The sequence below is a fragment of the Myiozetetes cayanensis genome, unplaced genomic scaffold, assembly GCF_022539395.1.
Source record: "Myiozetetes cayanensis isolate MyiCay16 unplaced genomic scaffold, myiCay2020 scf24, whole genome shotgun sequence".
NCBI classification, from domain to species: Eukaryota; Metazoa; Chordata; class Aves; order Passeriformes; family Tyrannidae; genus Myiozetetes; species Myiozetetes cayanensis.
Genome location: NW_026087456.1, coordinates 9,594,032 through 9,610,070, shown reverse-complemented (window position 1 = coordinate 9,610,070; position 16,039 = coordinate 9,594,032). Strand labels below are relative to the sequence as shown.

Sequence of the window (16,039 nt, the reverse complement as noted above, 5' to 3'; positions counted from 1 at the left end):
ATGGCCTTTTTTTCCCCTGGCTCTGCCTCAAGCTAAGCCACAGCCAACAACACCTCTTGAAGATACTTACGAAAAAGAAAAAACAAGGTTCTCTCTCTCCTTTTTCACTGGGACTTTAAAGCCAAACTCACCCCCTTGACACTCATTTTTTTTCAGGCAACTCTGAACTTAGACCCCAGCTCACTGCTAGAAGTGCTTAAAGGGCACATTAGCACACATTTGGACTAATAACTACAGGGGAGGAAAAGAAATTCCAAGCAGACTTAGAGGTCAAGGTTCCCTTTCTGCTTAGGGAGTCACTGGCCTGAGGCTACGCTGCTTTTCCTCATTTATTTAAGGCCATGTTTTAAGCTGCTGTCCAAATTCTCTCGACCACAGAGATGAAAGGCTCTCTCCATTCAATATTCCCAGCTCTGGAGCCAAGTGCAAAGGGATGCCTGTTGGCTCAAACTTCAGTCTGAGCTTTTGCTTCCAGTGAGATGGCTCACTTAGCCTCTCCTGAATCCAGCAAGTAGAAGATCCCTTTAGAGGTGAATGGACTTCCTACTGAAACAGGCGCTTGCCTTTCTACACCGTGTTAGTAAACAGCTTGCACTCTTGTAAGAGCACCCATACTTGACATAAGCTCCTCACATCCCTACTTTGCGCTCCTAAGCATTGAAATTCCTGCTTTGAGGTGAAACCAGGCTCTAATTTCAAGTGTTTACAAAGTACTCTCAAGAGCAAGAAAAAAAAAATCTTACCATGATTAGGTTATGTAAAAAGTTTAATTATAAAATAAATAAGTTTGTTATGGAAACATTAAATATTAAATACAATAATAAATATTTACACATTTACAGATATGACTTGACAATTAATGGTGTTTCTCTGCTACCAGAAGAATTCCGCTCTGTTTATACAGAACACAATCACTCTTCCAAGAAGAAACTGAACTCAAATAATACTCTGTGCTCAAGACTGCATGGACAGTTAAGAAACCAAGGACACTTGGGTCAGAAAAGATTGAGGTAAGATTTCTTCGCACCAGAAGGTAAAGCACAAGAGACCATTGCTTGCAGATGCCAGCGCCTGAATTTAATTCTTCAGAGGAACAGGTTCTTGGTCAAGTTTAACTGATGGGATCTGATGTGAAGCATTTTATACTTTAAGCACTGCTTAAAGCAGCAACAAGTATCTGGGTAACAGAAGTACCTTTGTGTTTAGAACACATGGGTCCAAGTTTATCAGCCGGTCTGAGCATGGACCTTTTCCTTCAGATACAAACTTCAGGTCCTGCATTTACTGTCTCAGCATCCTGAGGAGACTAATTTTACCCCAGGCTAGCACACACACAAATGGATAGCTCCACTCACACCATGAGTCCTACAGAACTCTGAGGGATTACTTCCACACATACAGTAACAGATCCCAGGTGTGGCTGACAAAGATCTGTCACCAATGCCCTCCCTGCAAGTCACAACTAGAGATGAAGCTCTTGGAAGCCGGTATCAACAAGGGGCACAGTGACAACAGAATTGGGTTTTTCATCCACTGAGGTCTAGGGAGAGAAGCCACCCCAACCTCTTCCCTTTTTCACTTTGGGAGAAGGAAATTTTCTCCCCTCCATCCATTCCTGAAAGCGGCAACAGGCTCTCTCCCTTAGAGCCAGAGCTGCCTAAGGAGACTTGCTAAGAGAGCAAAGTCCATCCACACCATAGCAGAGACTGGAGCTCCAGCAGGGATAGGGAGGGCTCAGCAGCAGTAGTCTGTCGCAGGTCTTGACAGTAGGTCCTGTCCCCGACAGTGCCAGCTCCTTCCACATGGTTGTGCCAAGATGCAGCAGTAACTGTCCTCCCCAGCAAGCGATTCAGCAGCAAGTGGCCTGTTGACATCTCCTTGATGAATCAGGGCTTAGTGGCAACAGCTTCAGCCCACAGTGTCCAGGTGGATGTGTCAGGTAGCCAGAGGTACCCTGCAGGTTGGCAATGGCCACTTCAGAATTGTTCTGTAAGGGGTAGACCAGGCACATTAATCACCACCCAAGACACAAGCACTTTGTGCTAGAACCGTAGCAAACCTACAAGCAAGGCAGGTAGGTTAAGGGCATGCACACACCTGAGGACACTGTCAGATACTCCACAGCTTCAAGTAAGCTTTGAGCAAAACCCTCCAACTGTCACCGGGAAAGCTGGAAAATGTCTATGGCTGACATGTGGCAAAGCAAAGCTTCACAGCTCTGCCAGAACTTCTCAGGGCTACCTTTTATGGCTTCCTCCTTCAGCTTGTAAGGTAACTCCTGTTCAATAAGGGTCCATGAGTCTGCTGTTTGATATACCTTGGCTCAAGAGAGACCAACTTGCCTGCTCAGTGAAATCCATTAGATCACTCCCAGAAGCAATCCATGTAGGCTAAGGAGCTTTAGGCCTCAGTTGCTATGACAGTATGAAACTTGACTGAGATGCTATCGGTGGTGCTCACAGATGGCAGCTTTGTTTTGGTCTGCAGCTTCTAAGCACCAGAAACTTCCTGACACTCTCGTTGCACAGAAGACATGGAAATGCTCTGCACTTCTCTTCTAAGAGGTGATGACTCACTTGGCTGCAGCACCATCTTCTATGATGGAAGCCTACCCCTGTTTCTTGTACTAAATCTGCCTCTGCCCAGATATTCAGGACTCTTTCTTCTCAGCTCTCCTTTTCTCAGTACAGCTTCCTATCCTCACTTGGTCTTTAAGACAGCAGCCAGAAATTTAACAGAGCTGTTGAACAACTTGCACAAGTCAGGTGCTTTTGAGAAACCAGAAAACCAAGCCAGCTTTTCACATGCAACCTATGTGTTTCAAGGCACTTGAAGCGTTAAAAGCAAACTATTAGCTTTGCAAAACAAGCATGCAACTCTCGTACAGGTAACTGCAGCCTGGGAGGGCTGAAAGGCATTTTAAGTCACCATTCATACCTGCTTTCTCCCCATTTACACACCAACATGGCCATTTCTGTTTTCTTGTCGGAGTTTTTTCCTTTCTTCTTTCTCTTCATACTGAGGACACTTTTTCCTGACCCTGTGGAATTATGGCATGTTAGAGACGATTCGGAACCCTGACGTATGTCCTGTTGTCACCTGCCTCCACATCCTCTGCAGCGTTTAGACTCATGTTCTTTGAATCCTCGAGCAACTCCTTGGCACCAGGGAGTTTTCAAGACAGTTTTTAAGCATTCAGCATCAAGCAGTAATCTGACAAAATCAGTAAGCCCCAGAGCTAGACACTGGCAGCTCTGCCTCACAGAGACAGGGCTTCTTGGCTAAAGACAGATTAGGAAGCAAAATGAAGAGAGTTTATTGCTGGGACTGAGCAAAGCACCAGGAGACTTTCTGGGTGACAGATTTCCTGGTGGCTTTAGCAAACAGCTGCAGAGACCAGACTGCTTTCCTCCTCACAGCTTGTGAGGGTTCCTGACATGAAGCAAATACGCCCCAGAAACTACTGATGATCACTTGCCCTTAACAGAACTGGTTATCTCCCCTAGCAGCAAGGAATGAGGCAGTGTTCAGAGAACAAGTGTTCATCCCAGCATTCCTCAAGTTCAGAGCTAAATATGAAGCAACACTGAAATGACAAACGCACACCTTGTTTCCTGGATTGCAGGAAAGGGTACAGCACGTACCCAATTCAGTTGATGTACCTCATCAAGATCTAAAATTAGACTGAACCTCTGAGTTTCTGTAACATCCCAAGCCTACAGCGCTGGAGCTGCAGTGGCAGAACGGGAGGGCTGCTCTGATACTCAGTTTGATATATGGCTTGAAACACATACCCAGAAAAGCTTTTTGAATTTATTCACAACAAGGCCCCAAGACTCTGATGACCCACCACACTGAACTGTCAGCAGCTGGTTTGGCTGGAATAGTTATTCCCTCCATCTTAACAGCAAGCAGAATTTGGGACCAAGAGCATTTGTCTCCCTATTTGCTTTCTCCTAAGTTTAAGTAGTGAAGCACAGCAACCCCTGTTAATAGATGGATTCTCAGAGCACCGTTTCCTTCCCTCCAGCTGTGTACCCAGCTGTTGGATAATAACCATGCATCAGGCTGCCGCATGGCTGCTTGCAGGCTTCTCCACAAGGATTAGGGAAGGCACTACTGTGTCAGCATCAATGCTCCTCCTCGGCTTCCTGATCATGTTCTGCAGCACTATAACGATCCTGGTTGTAGTAAGAGCAGAAAGGCTCTTGGTGTACAATATAAGGGTCAGAGACCTTGCTTCTACCCTCCAGATCTATCTGAGCTGGGATAAGAATTCAGCTCTTTTGGATGCTTTTCACAGAGGTAACTCAGATGAGCTATGCACATTTCAGGGTTATTTGGCACAGGCCCCACTCACACTTCAGGCAGACAGACACCAAAGAGGATAATACTTACTGCACTATCACAATGATAAGTACAGTAATGAAGCTGATGCTTGAGAGCAGGACAGCTACCACTACCAACACAGTCTTGGAGTAGTCTGCCACATCATTCTTCCTTTGAGTCTTCATGAACTGTTCACCACAGCGCTCACCAAAAAAATCCTGATGACACCTGCAAGTAAATATTAACACATGTTCTTATCAGCTCTGCTGCTGTCTGGAGCCAAGGACACCCACACACAATCAAACCCGACTTAGACATCTTCCGAGTTTCCCATGAACGTCAAGATGCTCCCTTCAGAGCGTGTTCATGAAAGGCAGTCACTGCTCTAGCACAAGGTTTGTCAGCATTTCAACAAGTCGAGATTAGTTTGGGTGTGATGTTCCAGAAAGACACGCCTTTTCATTCTTTTGGTTTGAGTTTATGACCAACTGATGAGTTCAGTGGCTTGTTATGCATCTCAGATTCCATCATCACTTAATTTACATGGCAGAAAGATTCTCAGTCAAAATACGGCAGGAGACGGACTTAGGCCAAGTTGACACCGATTTCTCCTCTGAGCCCTCATATGCCACCGGCTTATGGCAATCACACCTAATTCACAAGGAACAAGTAACTTACTTGCAGGTCACCATCTGCAGATGTTCTAGGTATATGCATTCTCCATGGATGCAAAAGTTTTTGTATTCCATTTCACAGGGAGTCCCTTTCTTCTTGTTTTTGCCTTTGTTTTTCTTCCTTCTTGATTTGCCAGCATTCTTCTCACCCCCCCTCTTTGTAGCCTTGGGTTTAACCACAGGTTCAACTGGAAAAAGGACATGATGACTCTGTATGCAAGTGCTAAAAAGCACAATTCTGAGAAAATTGAATTAGAGAGTTTGGTGAAAGGAAGGAGAATGGTCACTGCAGCAGAATTTGTGACCAGGAAGCATGGGATGCAAGTAAGCATGTGTCGGGGCACAAAGCACAAAGGCAGCAAGCTCAGCAGCACAGCTGCCACCCTTAAGTCCTGTGCCATGCAGAGCAGAAGCAGTAGGAACAGATGAGCTGAGAGCCACCACAGATGACGAGCAGCAGAGATGAAGGACGGCAGCATTTCACAAGCACAATATGCCTGAGTGCAATGCAAAGGTTCAAGCAAAGACCTGTAAAGAACATAGAGCTGATGCTGAGCCAAGCCATCCCCTAGCTTTATATGGACTCAGATACAAGGCTAATGGCCTCCACACGGCTCTAAACTCTCCATTTGCATCAGTTATGAAAGGCGTTGTAACTCGCTAGATAGTCCTGGCACTTGCCGAGGCAAGAGAGCTTGCTATCCTGGTTAGCATACTTGTTTCTCCTAAACAACCTGCAGTGCTGTCCTCAGCAGGACAGAGTTCCTTTCCAGTTCTACTTTGTGAGAGATGCCAAGCGCAGGGAAGGACAGAATGCAAGAGAGCCCGTGAGAGTCAGGTTATTTGCTCCGCCGCTTACTGCTGCCCCTCATTATCTCAATTAAGACAAACCTCTAGAAGAGTGTGGTTTAAAATCCTGGTGACATAGTAGCCCTTGGATTTAAGCAAGGGCAATCATCTTCCCTTCGCTGAGGAGAACAAGCCAGCCACTGACTAAGAGTCAGAAGCTCCAGAGCTGCCCCCTGCAGCAAAGTTCAGTAGCACTGTTTTAGAGGGAGTTGGCAAAGAATGTTTTGGTTTTTTTTTCTAAAGAACCCACCCAGTCACTGCTATCCATAGCACCAGTTCTCAGAGCAACACGCTGCTACTCAGGAGTAACAGTTACCCAGGAGAGTTTGAATAGGTCTTAGAAACAGCCCAACTATTTGCAACATTCTTCTTGTGCTCTGCAGACTTAATGAAATGCATTTTTGGATATTTCACCCAGAGCACTATGCATACGGCAATCACCACAATAGGGTACAGCTGGATCTAACTACTTCCTAACCCTGTATTTCTGGTGCTGAGAGCCCATACAAAGGAACAAGGTGTAGTTCACTGTTGTCTAGACAGCTGATCATTTTAACTTCTAGAGCAACAAGCCTGGCTTGAAGTTACTTAAAAGCAAAAATGCCTTTAGCAACCAGAAGTCTGATTAAAATGGTATAAGCTATATTAATATGTAAATGAGGAGCACTGTTCCTGCAGCAAGGCTTCCTGTCCCTGGAAGTGTGAGCTCATTCCCAACAGCCGAGGCCCCTGTTCTGTCCCGTCCAACTTGATCTTTAGGTTTGCGCTTTCATAATTGAGGCCGCTTCCCTTCCTCCCTCTCCCAGGCTCAGCTTGTCAGCTTGATCTCCATGTCCCTGTCTGCAAGCTGCATGGCCAGGAAAGCCATCCCAAGCTGAATCATAACAGCTTGGAGGCTCCACAGATAAACCTCATGCCAAGCAGAAGAGCTGGTCTACAAACCAACCACCTTCAGCAACAAGTCTGGTTTCTGTGCAGTTAGACAACACTTAAGTCACCCAAGCCAGTAGTTATACAGGCTGAACTGCTTGATAACAGTGACAAGCCTGTTTCCCCTGGAGGTCCTCATGAAAAGTTTCAGCAAGAGTCCATAAATTTTCTCAGCTAGCCCTCTGGAGCAAGGTCCCCCCTCCTCTTTAGTCTCATTCATGTCCCAGAGTGTTCCCGCAGGAAAAGCAGTACTCAGATCCACCCTGGAGGCAACAGGACCAGCCTACTCACACCTACTGAGGTTCAAATTGTCTGTAGATACCTCGCTCGTATTGCCATTGCACTTAGCCCAGAACCAACAAAATACTCCCATCCCCACAATCAGCTGGGATACTCACAGCTCTGCAAGTGGGCAAATTACAATAAATACACACAACAGCTATTGACAGTGAAGCTTTGCCCTAAAGCTGCTTAACAAACTTTCCTGCAGCCACTTAAGGAGTTTAAGTGTCTGCTTTCCCAGGACATTTCAGTCGACTCCAACCCAAATAAGCCACCATGAGAAAACACCCAGAAAATTTTTGAAGCAAAACAGATAACCTGATGTAAAACAAACAGATGCTGCCAAACAGCATCTCCAAATACCACTGATGCTTCCACACGAAGCAGGTGGTCGCTACCTCACCGCAGCCGTCCTGTCAGGTTTATCAAGACACAAAGCTACACACAGCAAGTTACCAGCTAACCTGGAGCTTTTACACATCCTGGGAACACTCGCGCTAAGTTCCCACCCTTGACAGCTATTTCTAAAGCAGCAGTTTCAAGCACAAGCACACTTTTGCTCCATACTCCACGAGCTAAGCACAGCAGTCTTTACAAGAGAAATAAGGCTTAAGTTGGGGCTCGTTAGTCGCGAGACCCCAGCCCCGGCGCCGCCGACTCACCTCGGATCAAATCGTCCACGATGTACTGGTGGACAGGCTGCGCCTCCTCGTACTCCTCCTCATCCTCCTCGTAGTCGGGACCCGGCACGGGCTCGCCCTCACGGCTCTCGGGCTCCCGCTCCCCGTGCCGCTGCGGCTCCGTGGCGTTAGGCGAGGACCCGGCGGCCGGACGGCTCGCTGTGAGGGACGGGAAACGGTGCCGGGGGCATGGGGCAAAGGAGCTACCGCCGGGCGAGTCCCCTCAGGGTCCCTCACTCGCCTCAGGGTCCCTCACTCGCCTCAGGGTCCCTCACTCGCCTCAGGGTCCCTCACTCGCCTCAGGGTCCCTCACTCGCCTCAGGGTCCCTCACTCGCCTCAGCGCCTTCCCGCCCGCGGCGCGAGACCCCTCGCCTCAGCGTCTTCCCGCCAACGGCCGTGCCGCGCGCGAGCTCCCCTCAGGCGCGAGCGCTCCCCCCTCCCCTCAGGCGCGAGCGCCCCCCCGGGCGTGATTTCCCGCCCCTCAGGTGCGATATCCCCGCCCCGCCATCCCGGCCCGGACCTGCACGCACCTGCCAGCACGGCCAGCGCGACGATCAGCGCCACAGCGCGCATTGTCGGTCCCGTGGCGGGCGGCAACAGAGACGGCAAGGGAAGGGAAAGGAATATCGCGACAGGTGTCAGCGGCGCGCAACGCTCCATAAGGAGCCGCCCGCCACCGCTGCCCGCTTTATGGGCGGCCGGCGCTGGGGGCGCGGACGTGGAGCGGCGTCAGAGGGGCGGAGCCGGCGGGGCGGGAGCATGGAATCACAGAATCCCAGGATTACAGTATCAAAGATTTCCAGAATGGTTTGGGGTGGGGGAGACCTAGATGACCACCTCATTCCACCCCCTGCCATGGGCAGGGACACCTTCCACTATCCCAGGTTGCTCCAAGCCCCATCCAGCCTGGCCTTAGGCACCTTCAGGGATGGGGCAGCCACAAGTTCCCTGCGCAATCTGGGTCCAGCATGGGTCACAGCGCCGGGGACGCGCCGGGTTATTGCGGGCACACCTGTCTGTCTGCTGGCTCCCGTGCTCCTTGTTCTCTCCGCGTGTGTCCCGGAGAAACGTTTTCCCGCAATAAACTCATCGATCACCCACCCCTTGCCGAAGTGCCTGTGTCTGCCTGCTTGAGCAGAGCATGAGTAACATCTGAGTAAGTGGTGGCACCCACCTGGGCAAGGACAAATGTGCTCCATGGGGGCACTCTGCCTCACAGTTGCCCTTCCCGGAGGGCACCTCACCACGGCCATCTCTCCGAGACATTGCATGGGGAAGCAGGAAGCACATCCACTTCAGAATCACAGAATCATTAAGGTTGAAAGAGACCTTTAAGATCATCAAGTCCAACCAACACTGCCACTGTAACCCCTAAACCACTAAAACACATCAGCCAGCTCCAGAAGCAGATGCCTCTTGAACACCTCCAGGGATGGTGACTCTACCACCTCCCAAGCAACCTGTTCCAATGCCTGCCACCCTAACACCGAAAACATTTTTTTCTAATATCTAATCTGAATCTCCCCTGTCTCAGTTTAAGGCCATTTCCTCTAGTCCTCTCACTACAGGCATGGCAGAGGAGACCAGCCCCCACCTCATTACGACCTCCTTTCAGGAAGTTGTAGAGAGAACTACTGCTTTGAGAGGGAAAAACCTGGGACAGTAGGTGGGCTGGGATAGAGTGGGAACCCAGAGAAGCCCAGGGATATAAGGATGAAGGGACTGGTGCTCCTCTGCTCCAGTCCCGCATCACAGTGGGGCAGGAGGACAGTGGGTGGCAAAGCTACCAAGCACTGGAAATGGAAGACTTAGACCTTCTAACTGAGAGGTGCTGGAATGCTACTTACAGCTCAGGAAGCTGATGGAGCCTTTGCTCAAGGTGGCAGGGATCCAGGTCTCTCAGTCCCTGAACCTTCTCCCTTCTTCCACACACACACAGATGGTCCCGGTGTCTTTGCCCAGTCATGCCAATGCCAGGAAGTGATGCCCAAGAGGTCTGGAAAAGAAGATGCTGAATCAGTCACTCGGATGTCAACCTGGGACAGACAGCCCCGGCAGACCTGCGGCAGTCCCTTTATGCACGGTGCAATTAAAACTGAGTGGCAATATCCAACTGCTTTACTGGTGGGAGTTTTGTCATGTTTCCCCTCATTTCCTGTGCCTTTCCTCAGAGTGGCTGCAGCAGAGAAAAGGCAAATCCAGCTTGGCTGCCACAGCCCCAGGACAGAGAGCACTGGCAGGCAGTCACCAAGCAGCTTCTGGGCTACAGCTCTATGTGGGGGCAGCCAGGTGATCCATAGGACCCCTCCTTTCCCCCTAGGATTGCAGTTCCCTTCCCACAAGTCTCCCATAAGTCCAGGGCCTGGCATGCACAGAGGTCATTTGCACATGAGTGGAGTTTCTCCAAAGACAGAAACACTGGGATTTAGGGGCTCTTCTGCCGTGGGGTTGGTGGTGTGAGAATGGCCAAAGGGAGGTTTGTCAGCTGGCAATTTTCCTCCTTCCTGCCTGCCATGCTCAAGGCTGGCACCTCATCATGGCACTGCAGCTTACCTTCTGAATTTCCTTTTTTGCAAGTACTAAAACAAAATATTTCTCCCAGTTTAGTTTATCAGAGATTCACTGGAGATATTTCCAATTAATTTTTTTAAGTTCAGTCTGAGGAATATACTGAGCACTGAACATTCCAGTCCTGTGTGCTGCACTTGGCAAACTGCTGAGCAGCTGGAAGGAGAAGCTTAGCAGGGGAAAGGTTGAATGCCCCGAGTGCAATTGCCCGTGTTACCTGCGCTGTTTAGAGACCAAATACGGCATATCCAGCAGCTGACTCACCGTATTCCCTCTCTCCTCCAGTCTCCACTGACTGCCAGTAGCGAGGGATTTGGCTTGGCATGCTTCGAACCTGTCATTTTACCAATGTCCTCCTGCTGCTCCTGTGTCCTTCAAGAAGAAGGGACAGCCTGCCATCAACCAGCACAACTCCTCAGGGTCCAGAAAATGCAGCAAGGTCATCATGGGCACCAGTTGTGCATGGAGAGGTTCAGGGGAGCTCTTCCCATATGGCAGTGTCCTGGTCAAGTCCTGCTTGGCTGCTTCTGGGAAAAAACACCCTCCATAGGCCATGTGTTTCAGGGCATTCCAGGTGGAATTCCATAGGCCCCACTGCAGTGGGGCCGGTTGGGCAGGGCTCCCCTTTGGGAAGGTGCTGGTTCCCCGTGGATGCAGAGTGCCACCTACTGAGCCACCGCTCCCGGCAGCACCGGGGGTTTCCCGGCAGGACACTCAGGCTGGGGCTGCTGCTCGGGGAGTGCCCTTGCTCTCACTATTCCATCAGGACCGTTCCAGGGGACAGGGAGCTTCCCCAAAGGCTCTCAAACCAACAGGGTGCAGCTTAGAGCTGAGCAGGAAATGTGTGCAGGGAGCTAAACTCATGGGCACGGGCAGTCTTTCCTTGGCATCTGTCCTGAGCAGACCTTGTTTTCCATGGGCCAGCAGTGCAGTGGGAGACGGGCTGCTGACTCCTGCTGGTGGAAAAGTGAGCCTTGGGAGACTTGCCGGCCCCCCTTGGGCCTCAATCATCACTTTGAAAACCTCCAGTGCAGCCCAGGCTCAGACAGCACCCGACAGCACCCAGCGCAGGTGAGAGCAGTGCCAGCTCTTCACCCCTCTGAACCCTGTCCATGTTTGTTGAATAGGGGGTGGCCAGAACACAGCCATCCCATCCCCAAACATGCCACGGTGACCCAGGGCATAGGCAGTGACTTGTGGAGGCAAAGTGACATCGATGCTGACAGCTGCTGGGCCTTGGTGGAGTGTGCTTGGACATCGTGTCTTCCAGGAGAGTCCGAGTGCCAACTGGGATCTTATTATTCACTCTCTTTACTTTTGATAAAACCCCTGAGAAATGCGTGAAGGGAAAGGAAGTATCTTAAATACCATCCCATTAATTTTCTTCACTGACATCAAATGTTTATTTTGCCAGGGCGGGCACAGCTGACCTGGTGTTTGAACATGAGTGATCCTTTCTCATCCATCCAGCCGAGAACAGGTAGAAAAGGGTAATGACTCAAACCGGAGTGGTGTCTGTCTGGGCAGCTCACCAGACTTTCACTTCACTTGTGAGCTGCAGACACCACTATCTTCTGCTATCAGCAGCTCCCTCACAGGCAGCGAGGGAGCTTTGAAGTGAGGTATGTGTGGCTCTGGTTCCTGCTGATGTAAATCAAGATTGTTGTAATAGAGAGGATATAAGTGTGTAGCCAGGGTGTTGGGGAGGAAGGAAGGGAAAGAACTGGATATTGCTTTTCTGGAAATCATTAGAGTTTGTCAGTCTCTGAGACATGCAGGCGTCCAGGTGGCTCTGCCTCCTTGCTGAGAAAGCCCTCAGCAAATAATTATTTTTTAGGATGGTGACATTCTCCCTGTGCTCCACTCCTTCCCCAGAGACTTAGGCTGAAGCAGGAATTGCACGAGCAATTCCAGAAAGGGAATAATCTATGCACTCTTTCCTCTGGGGAAGCCTGACTGGTGCCACGTGTTTATAGCCTCTCTGTATCTGACTGCAAAATCTTCTGGAGCATGCCTAAGGAGAAAAAACAAAAGGAACAGAATCTGCTGGTCCCATGGTGCCAAGAGCCAGAATTTTCTCTCATTTATATCAACGGAAATGAAAAAAAACCAGTCTCTCCTGAAAAACTAAGGGGTATCTTCTCAGCCAACACCAACTCCAGCGGCCACCAGCATCCCTGCCTAAAATGATAAAACACACAACAGTGCTAAGGAGTGTTATGCTACTGAATCACAGCAGTGGGATTTACACTTGCTTGGCACGGGCCTTCCTGGCTGGCAGGCACGGCCCCATCATTTGCAGAGTACGGGGGCTGTGTCGTGGCTCCTGTCATTGCCTCTCACTGGCAATAGGCACAGCTCTGCCGGACACGCCAGGCTCGGCTTTGCTTCAGGTGTGTGGAACGTGCTGCAAGCCTGCCCAGGACAGTAGTCCTGCCATGTGCTAGGAGGATTTTTGGGAAGTTGCCTGCTGTTAGCACAGTGCCCTGGGCTTCGACTGCTCTATTCTCTACACAGCACCGAGCAGCTCTCATTTGACCAAGCACATCCTCCAGAGCTCACCCACTCGTTTTTGTGCAACTGCTCAATCTGCAAATGCTTGGGGCAGATCCTGACCCCAGCAGTAATTTTTAGGGCCTGAAGCCATGAGCTGTGCGAAGCAATCCTGGATTTACACTAGAATGGGGAGCTGTCCCTCCGCTAACAATCTCCTCCTCTAAAATCCCCTGTTCTGCCACGCTGCAGAGCACTGAGAATCGCTGCCCTTTCTTCTACTTCCTTGGGCGATTCACAGGAACTTCCCTCAGGACTCTCTGGTGAGGGTGGGCTCGTGGCCCTCCCCAAGAGCACCCCAGGGTAGGCTCCCCACAGTACCCCAGTGCAAACCCACCCTCCTGACCTCACCGGGCAGAAAGGGGAAGGTGCTTAGAATCCCTAAGGAAACCAAGGCCAGAGCTCAGCTGCTGTAGTCAGTGCCTTTACACTGATTTACCAGGCAACATTACTGTGGCCAACTACCTGCAATACGATATTTGATATATTCAGCTTACCACATCATTGCTGGATGGGCAAAATCATCAGGTCATCCTTCTTCTGAGTAACGTTTCCAGGACTGCAGCCCCACACGGTCCCTAGCAGAGGAGACCACCCAGCTCATCACATCCCAAAGGTGCACGAAGCCACAGTATCGTTATGCAAGTGCTCCAAAAGTCCTCATTCTAAACAGGGGAGAAAAAAATGTTTAAATGTGGAGCTGTGCTTGAGATAGCAAAAGCTGCTGCTCACTGAGTTTGGAGATGTCCCAGCTCAATCCCAGAACGCACTGACTTAGAGTGCACGTGTAGTTATGTGAGTAGTGTGGCTGCTGGAAAAATGATGCCCACACTTGGGAAAACAGAGGCTTTTTTTCTCTAGTGTCTTACAGATTCAGCTAAAAAAGAGTCAAAGCAGAAATCTGAAAATTAAAAAAAGCCTCCCCAAACCAAAATGCCACTGCAGGGGGGTATAGATGGAGTGGCAACAATGTGGGGGGTACCTTTAAGGGTCTTGGCCAGGAAAGTCTGGCTGACCTAAAGTGTGTTGGTGGCGCTGGAAGGTGCAGCGGGTAGTCTGAGTGAGTTTGTCTCACACGCCTTTCCTCACCTTGGGGGTTGGGGAATGAAGTCACCTCGGAGATGTCTATCACAGCCCATTTGACAGCACAGAGCATGTGAGCAAATTATACAGTACTGCCCATTTTGAGGGACTGCAGCTTCACAGGAGGCCTAGGAGCACGTGACAGAATCAGCACAATATTTCCCTTCTGTGTTGCATGTGATTTCCAAAGTGTCCAGAGTAGCAGAGAAATAAAGGACATGAATGTTTGGGAATTTTCTCCTGGAAATGCAGCTTAAGTCTTACCTTTTTGCTTTAAAATCTTCCTAGCGCCTTCCCATGGGTGCATCAGGTGGTGAATTTTCTTTACCTATTTGAAGTCATTTGGTATGTGAAGAAAGAATGAATCACAGGAGAAGCCTACAGCAATTAGCAATTCCTTTCCTTTCGCCTTTGCCAGAGCCAGGTTTTTTCCCTAGAACAAAGCCCAGGCAAGGCTTCCTACGTGCAACAGCGATTACGTAGATCACTCTGGATTTTGTTTTTTCCACAGGCCATGAGCAAGCAAAGAAGCTCAGGAGAACACTCCATTTCACAGGCATGTTTGTTATGCTTCCTTGGAAATGCCATTGTTTGCTGGTGGTGCTGGTGCCTGCTTTTGGCTACCAAGAGTTGTGCCCTCGTGACATCTGGCTGCCTTGAACCGCACCAGGGTGCCAGCAGAAGGCCATGACATTTGGGGAACTAGAAAGGTGCTGCTGGAATCAGTCAGTCCTGGCAGCTGGAGCGCTCATGTCAGCGTGCTGAAGCGGGATCAGTGAGGGCTCTGTGAGCTGCTTCCATCCCTCAGTGGAACCTGTGTCCCCTGTTCCCCGCGTGTCACACATGTCCCCGCAGGGCTGCAGCACGGGCCCAGCGCGTTCCCAGGACAGGACTGCTGAGACACACCGTGTGAGTAAGGGCTTGTTTGCATAAGGATTGCACACTCATGCTGAGAGGGAGGCTCCCTGGGCACAGCCTCATTTCCTCTTGTAGGTAAGTCTGCTTTCAGTAGGAAAACCCTATTCTTGAAGTCCTTGGACAGGACCCAGTTTACAGTGGCACGCTGCAACACCGTCCTGGCAGGTTTGAGTTCAGCCAAGCCTGACAGCACGGAGGCACACTCTGCCCCTCTGGAGCAAACCTGCGCTCTGCTTTGAGGTACACTCCAGTATCCCACTCCCAGAGCCGTGCTCTGCTGACAAGAGGTCTCGTCCCCTCCTAAAATGTTTGTCGACATCACTGATGCACCAGCGTTTGCACGGATCTGCTCCTTGAGGGTTTCACCCAGGAAGTTTCAGCAGGAATACAGGTCTGCTTCCAACAGGGAGAGGAACCAGGAGGTATGAAGTGCAGGGCTGAGAGCTCAAGCTGCCTGAAACCGACGTGTTTCTGTGTAAAAGAGAAAAAAAAAGGCCATGATGTTTGACTACAGTTAGATTATTTCAGGATTTAAAGACATATTATCTAAATACACATGGTATAGGCCCATAAGCACTGCAGCCAGAGAGCCGTTTTTCAGTCCCATTAGCAGAGTGGTGGCAAATAAAACCAAAAGCACTTAAAAGAAGGAGCTGACCTGAAAAAAAAAGCATGAGACTGAGTACAAAAACTCAGAAATGGTCATACAGTGACAATTCAGGAGTCCCGTTTCAAGTATCCCGACCCCTGTGTATGCCATAATTCTTCATTTCACAGGTGCTACATGCTACATATGAAGCCACGGGGTAAGTAAATACGTTAAATGTTTAGGAAGAAACTGAAGGGAGGAGAGCTGAGGCTGCTCGGGGCCCTCCTGACCTACAATAACAACCGGCCTCGCACTCAGCTTTAAAATGCCTCTGCAAAAGCAGTTCCTCCTTGGGCTCTGTCCCTGCCCTGCTGCCGGACGCAGGGGAGACTGACAGGTAAAGCATCAGTTCAGCAGCAAGTAGACAGAGACAGGAGGACAAGGCACAGCCTTCTCTGACATGGCCCTGCACCCCACACCAGAGAGCCACAGACTGCATTTCCTTGCCACCCACGAGCGCCAAATCACCGCCAGGGCAATCAGAGATCTTCCCATGCCGGGTGTCCGTCGGTGGGCTCAGTGC

General features: G+C 50.0%; 1 protein-coding gene across 1 annotated transcript; it reads right to left on the bottom strand.

Moving 5' to 3' along the window:
* Nucleotides 1–854: 854 nt before the first annotated feature.
* AREG (amphiregulin) lies at nt 855–8,381 on the bottom strand. Its single transcript, XM_050320561.1, has 6 exons — nt 8,276–8,381; nt 7,727–7,903; nt 5,008–5,191; nt 4,399–4,557; nt 2,938–3,040; nt 855–1,987 (listed from the first exon to the last, which is right to left on the bottom strand). Exons 1-5 carry the CDS (start codon nt 8,316–8,318, stop codon nt 2,953–2,955), a joined length of 651 nt encoding a protein of 216 aa, XP_050176518.1. The 5' UTR covers nt 8,319–8,381; the 3' UTR covers nt 855–1,987; nt 2,938–2,952.
* Nucleotides 8,382–16,039: the final 7,658 nt, after the last annotated feature.

What these genes read in the sequence shown, in the direction of transcription:
- AREG (XM_050320561.1), bottom strand. Translation starts at nt 8,318, where the DNA reads ATGCGCGCTGTGGCGCTGATCGTCGCGCTGGCCGTGCTGGCAG. An exon ending in CGTGGACGATTTGATCCGAG is followed by an intron (nt 5,192 to 7,726) that starts GTGAGTCGGCGG and finishes TCCTTTTTCCAG; the next exon opens with TTGAACCTGTGGTTAAACCC. An exon ending in CTTATCATTGTGATAGTGCA is followed by an intron (nt 3,041 to 4,398) that starts GTAAGTATTATC and finishes ATAATTCCACAG; the next exon opens with GGTCAGGAAAAAGTGTCCTC.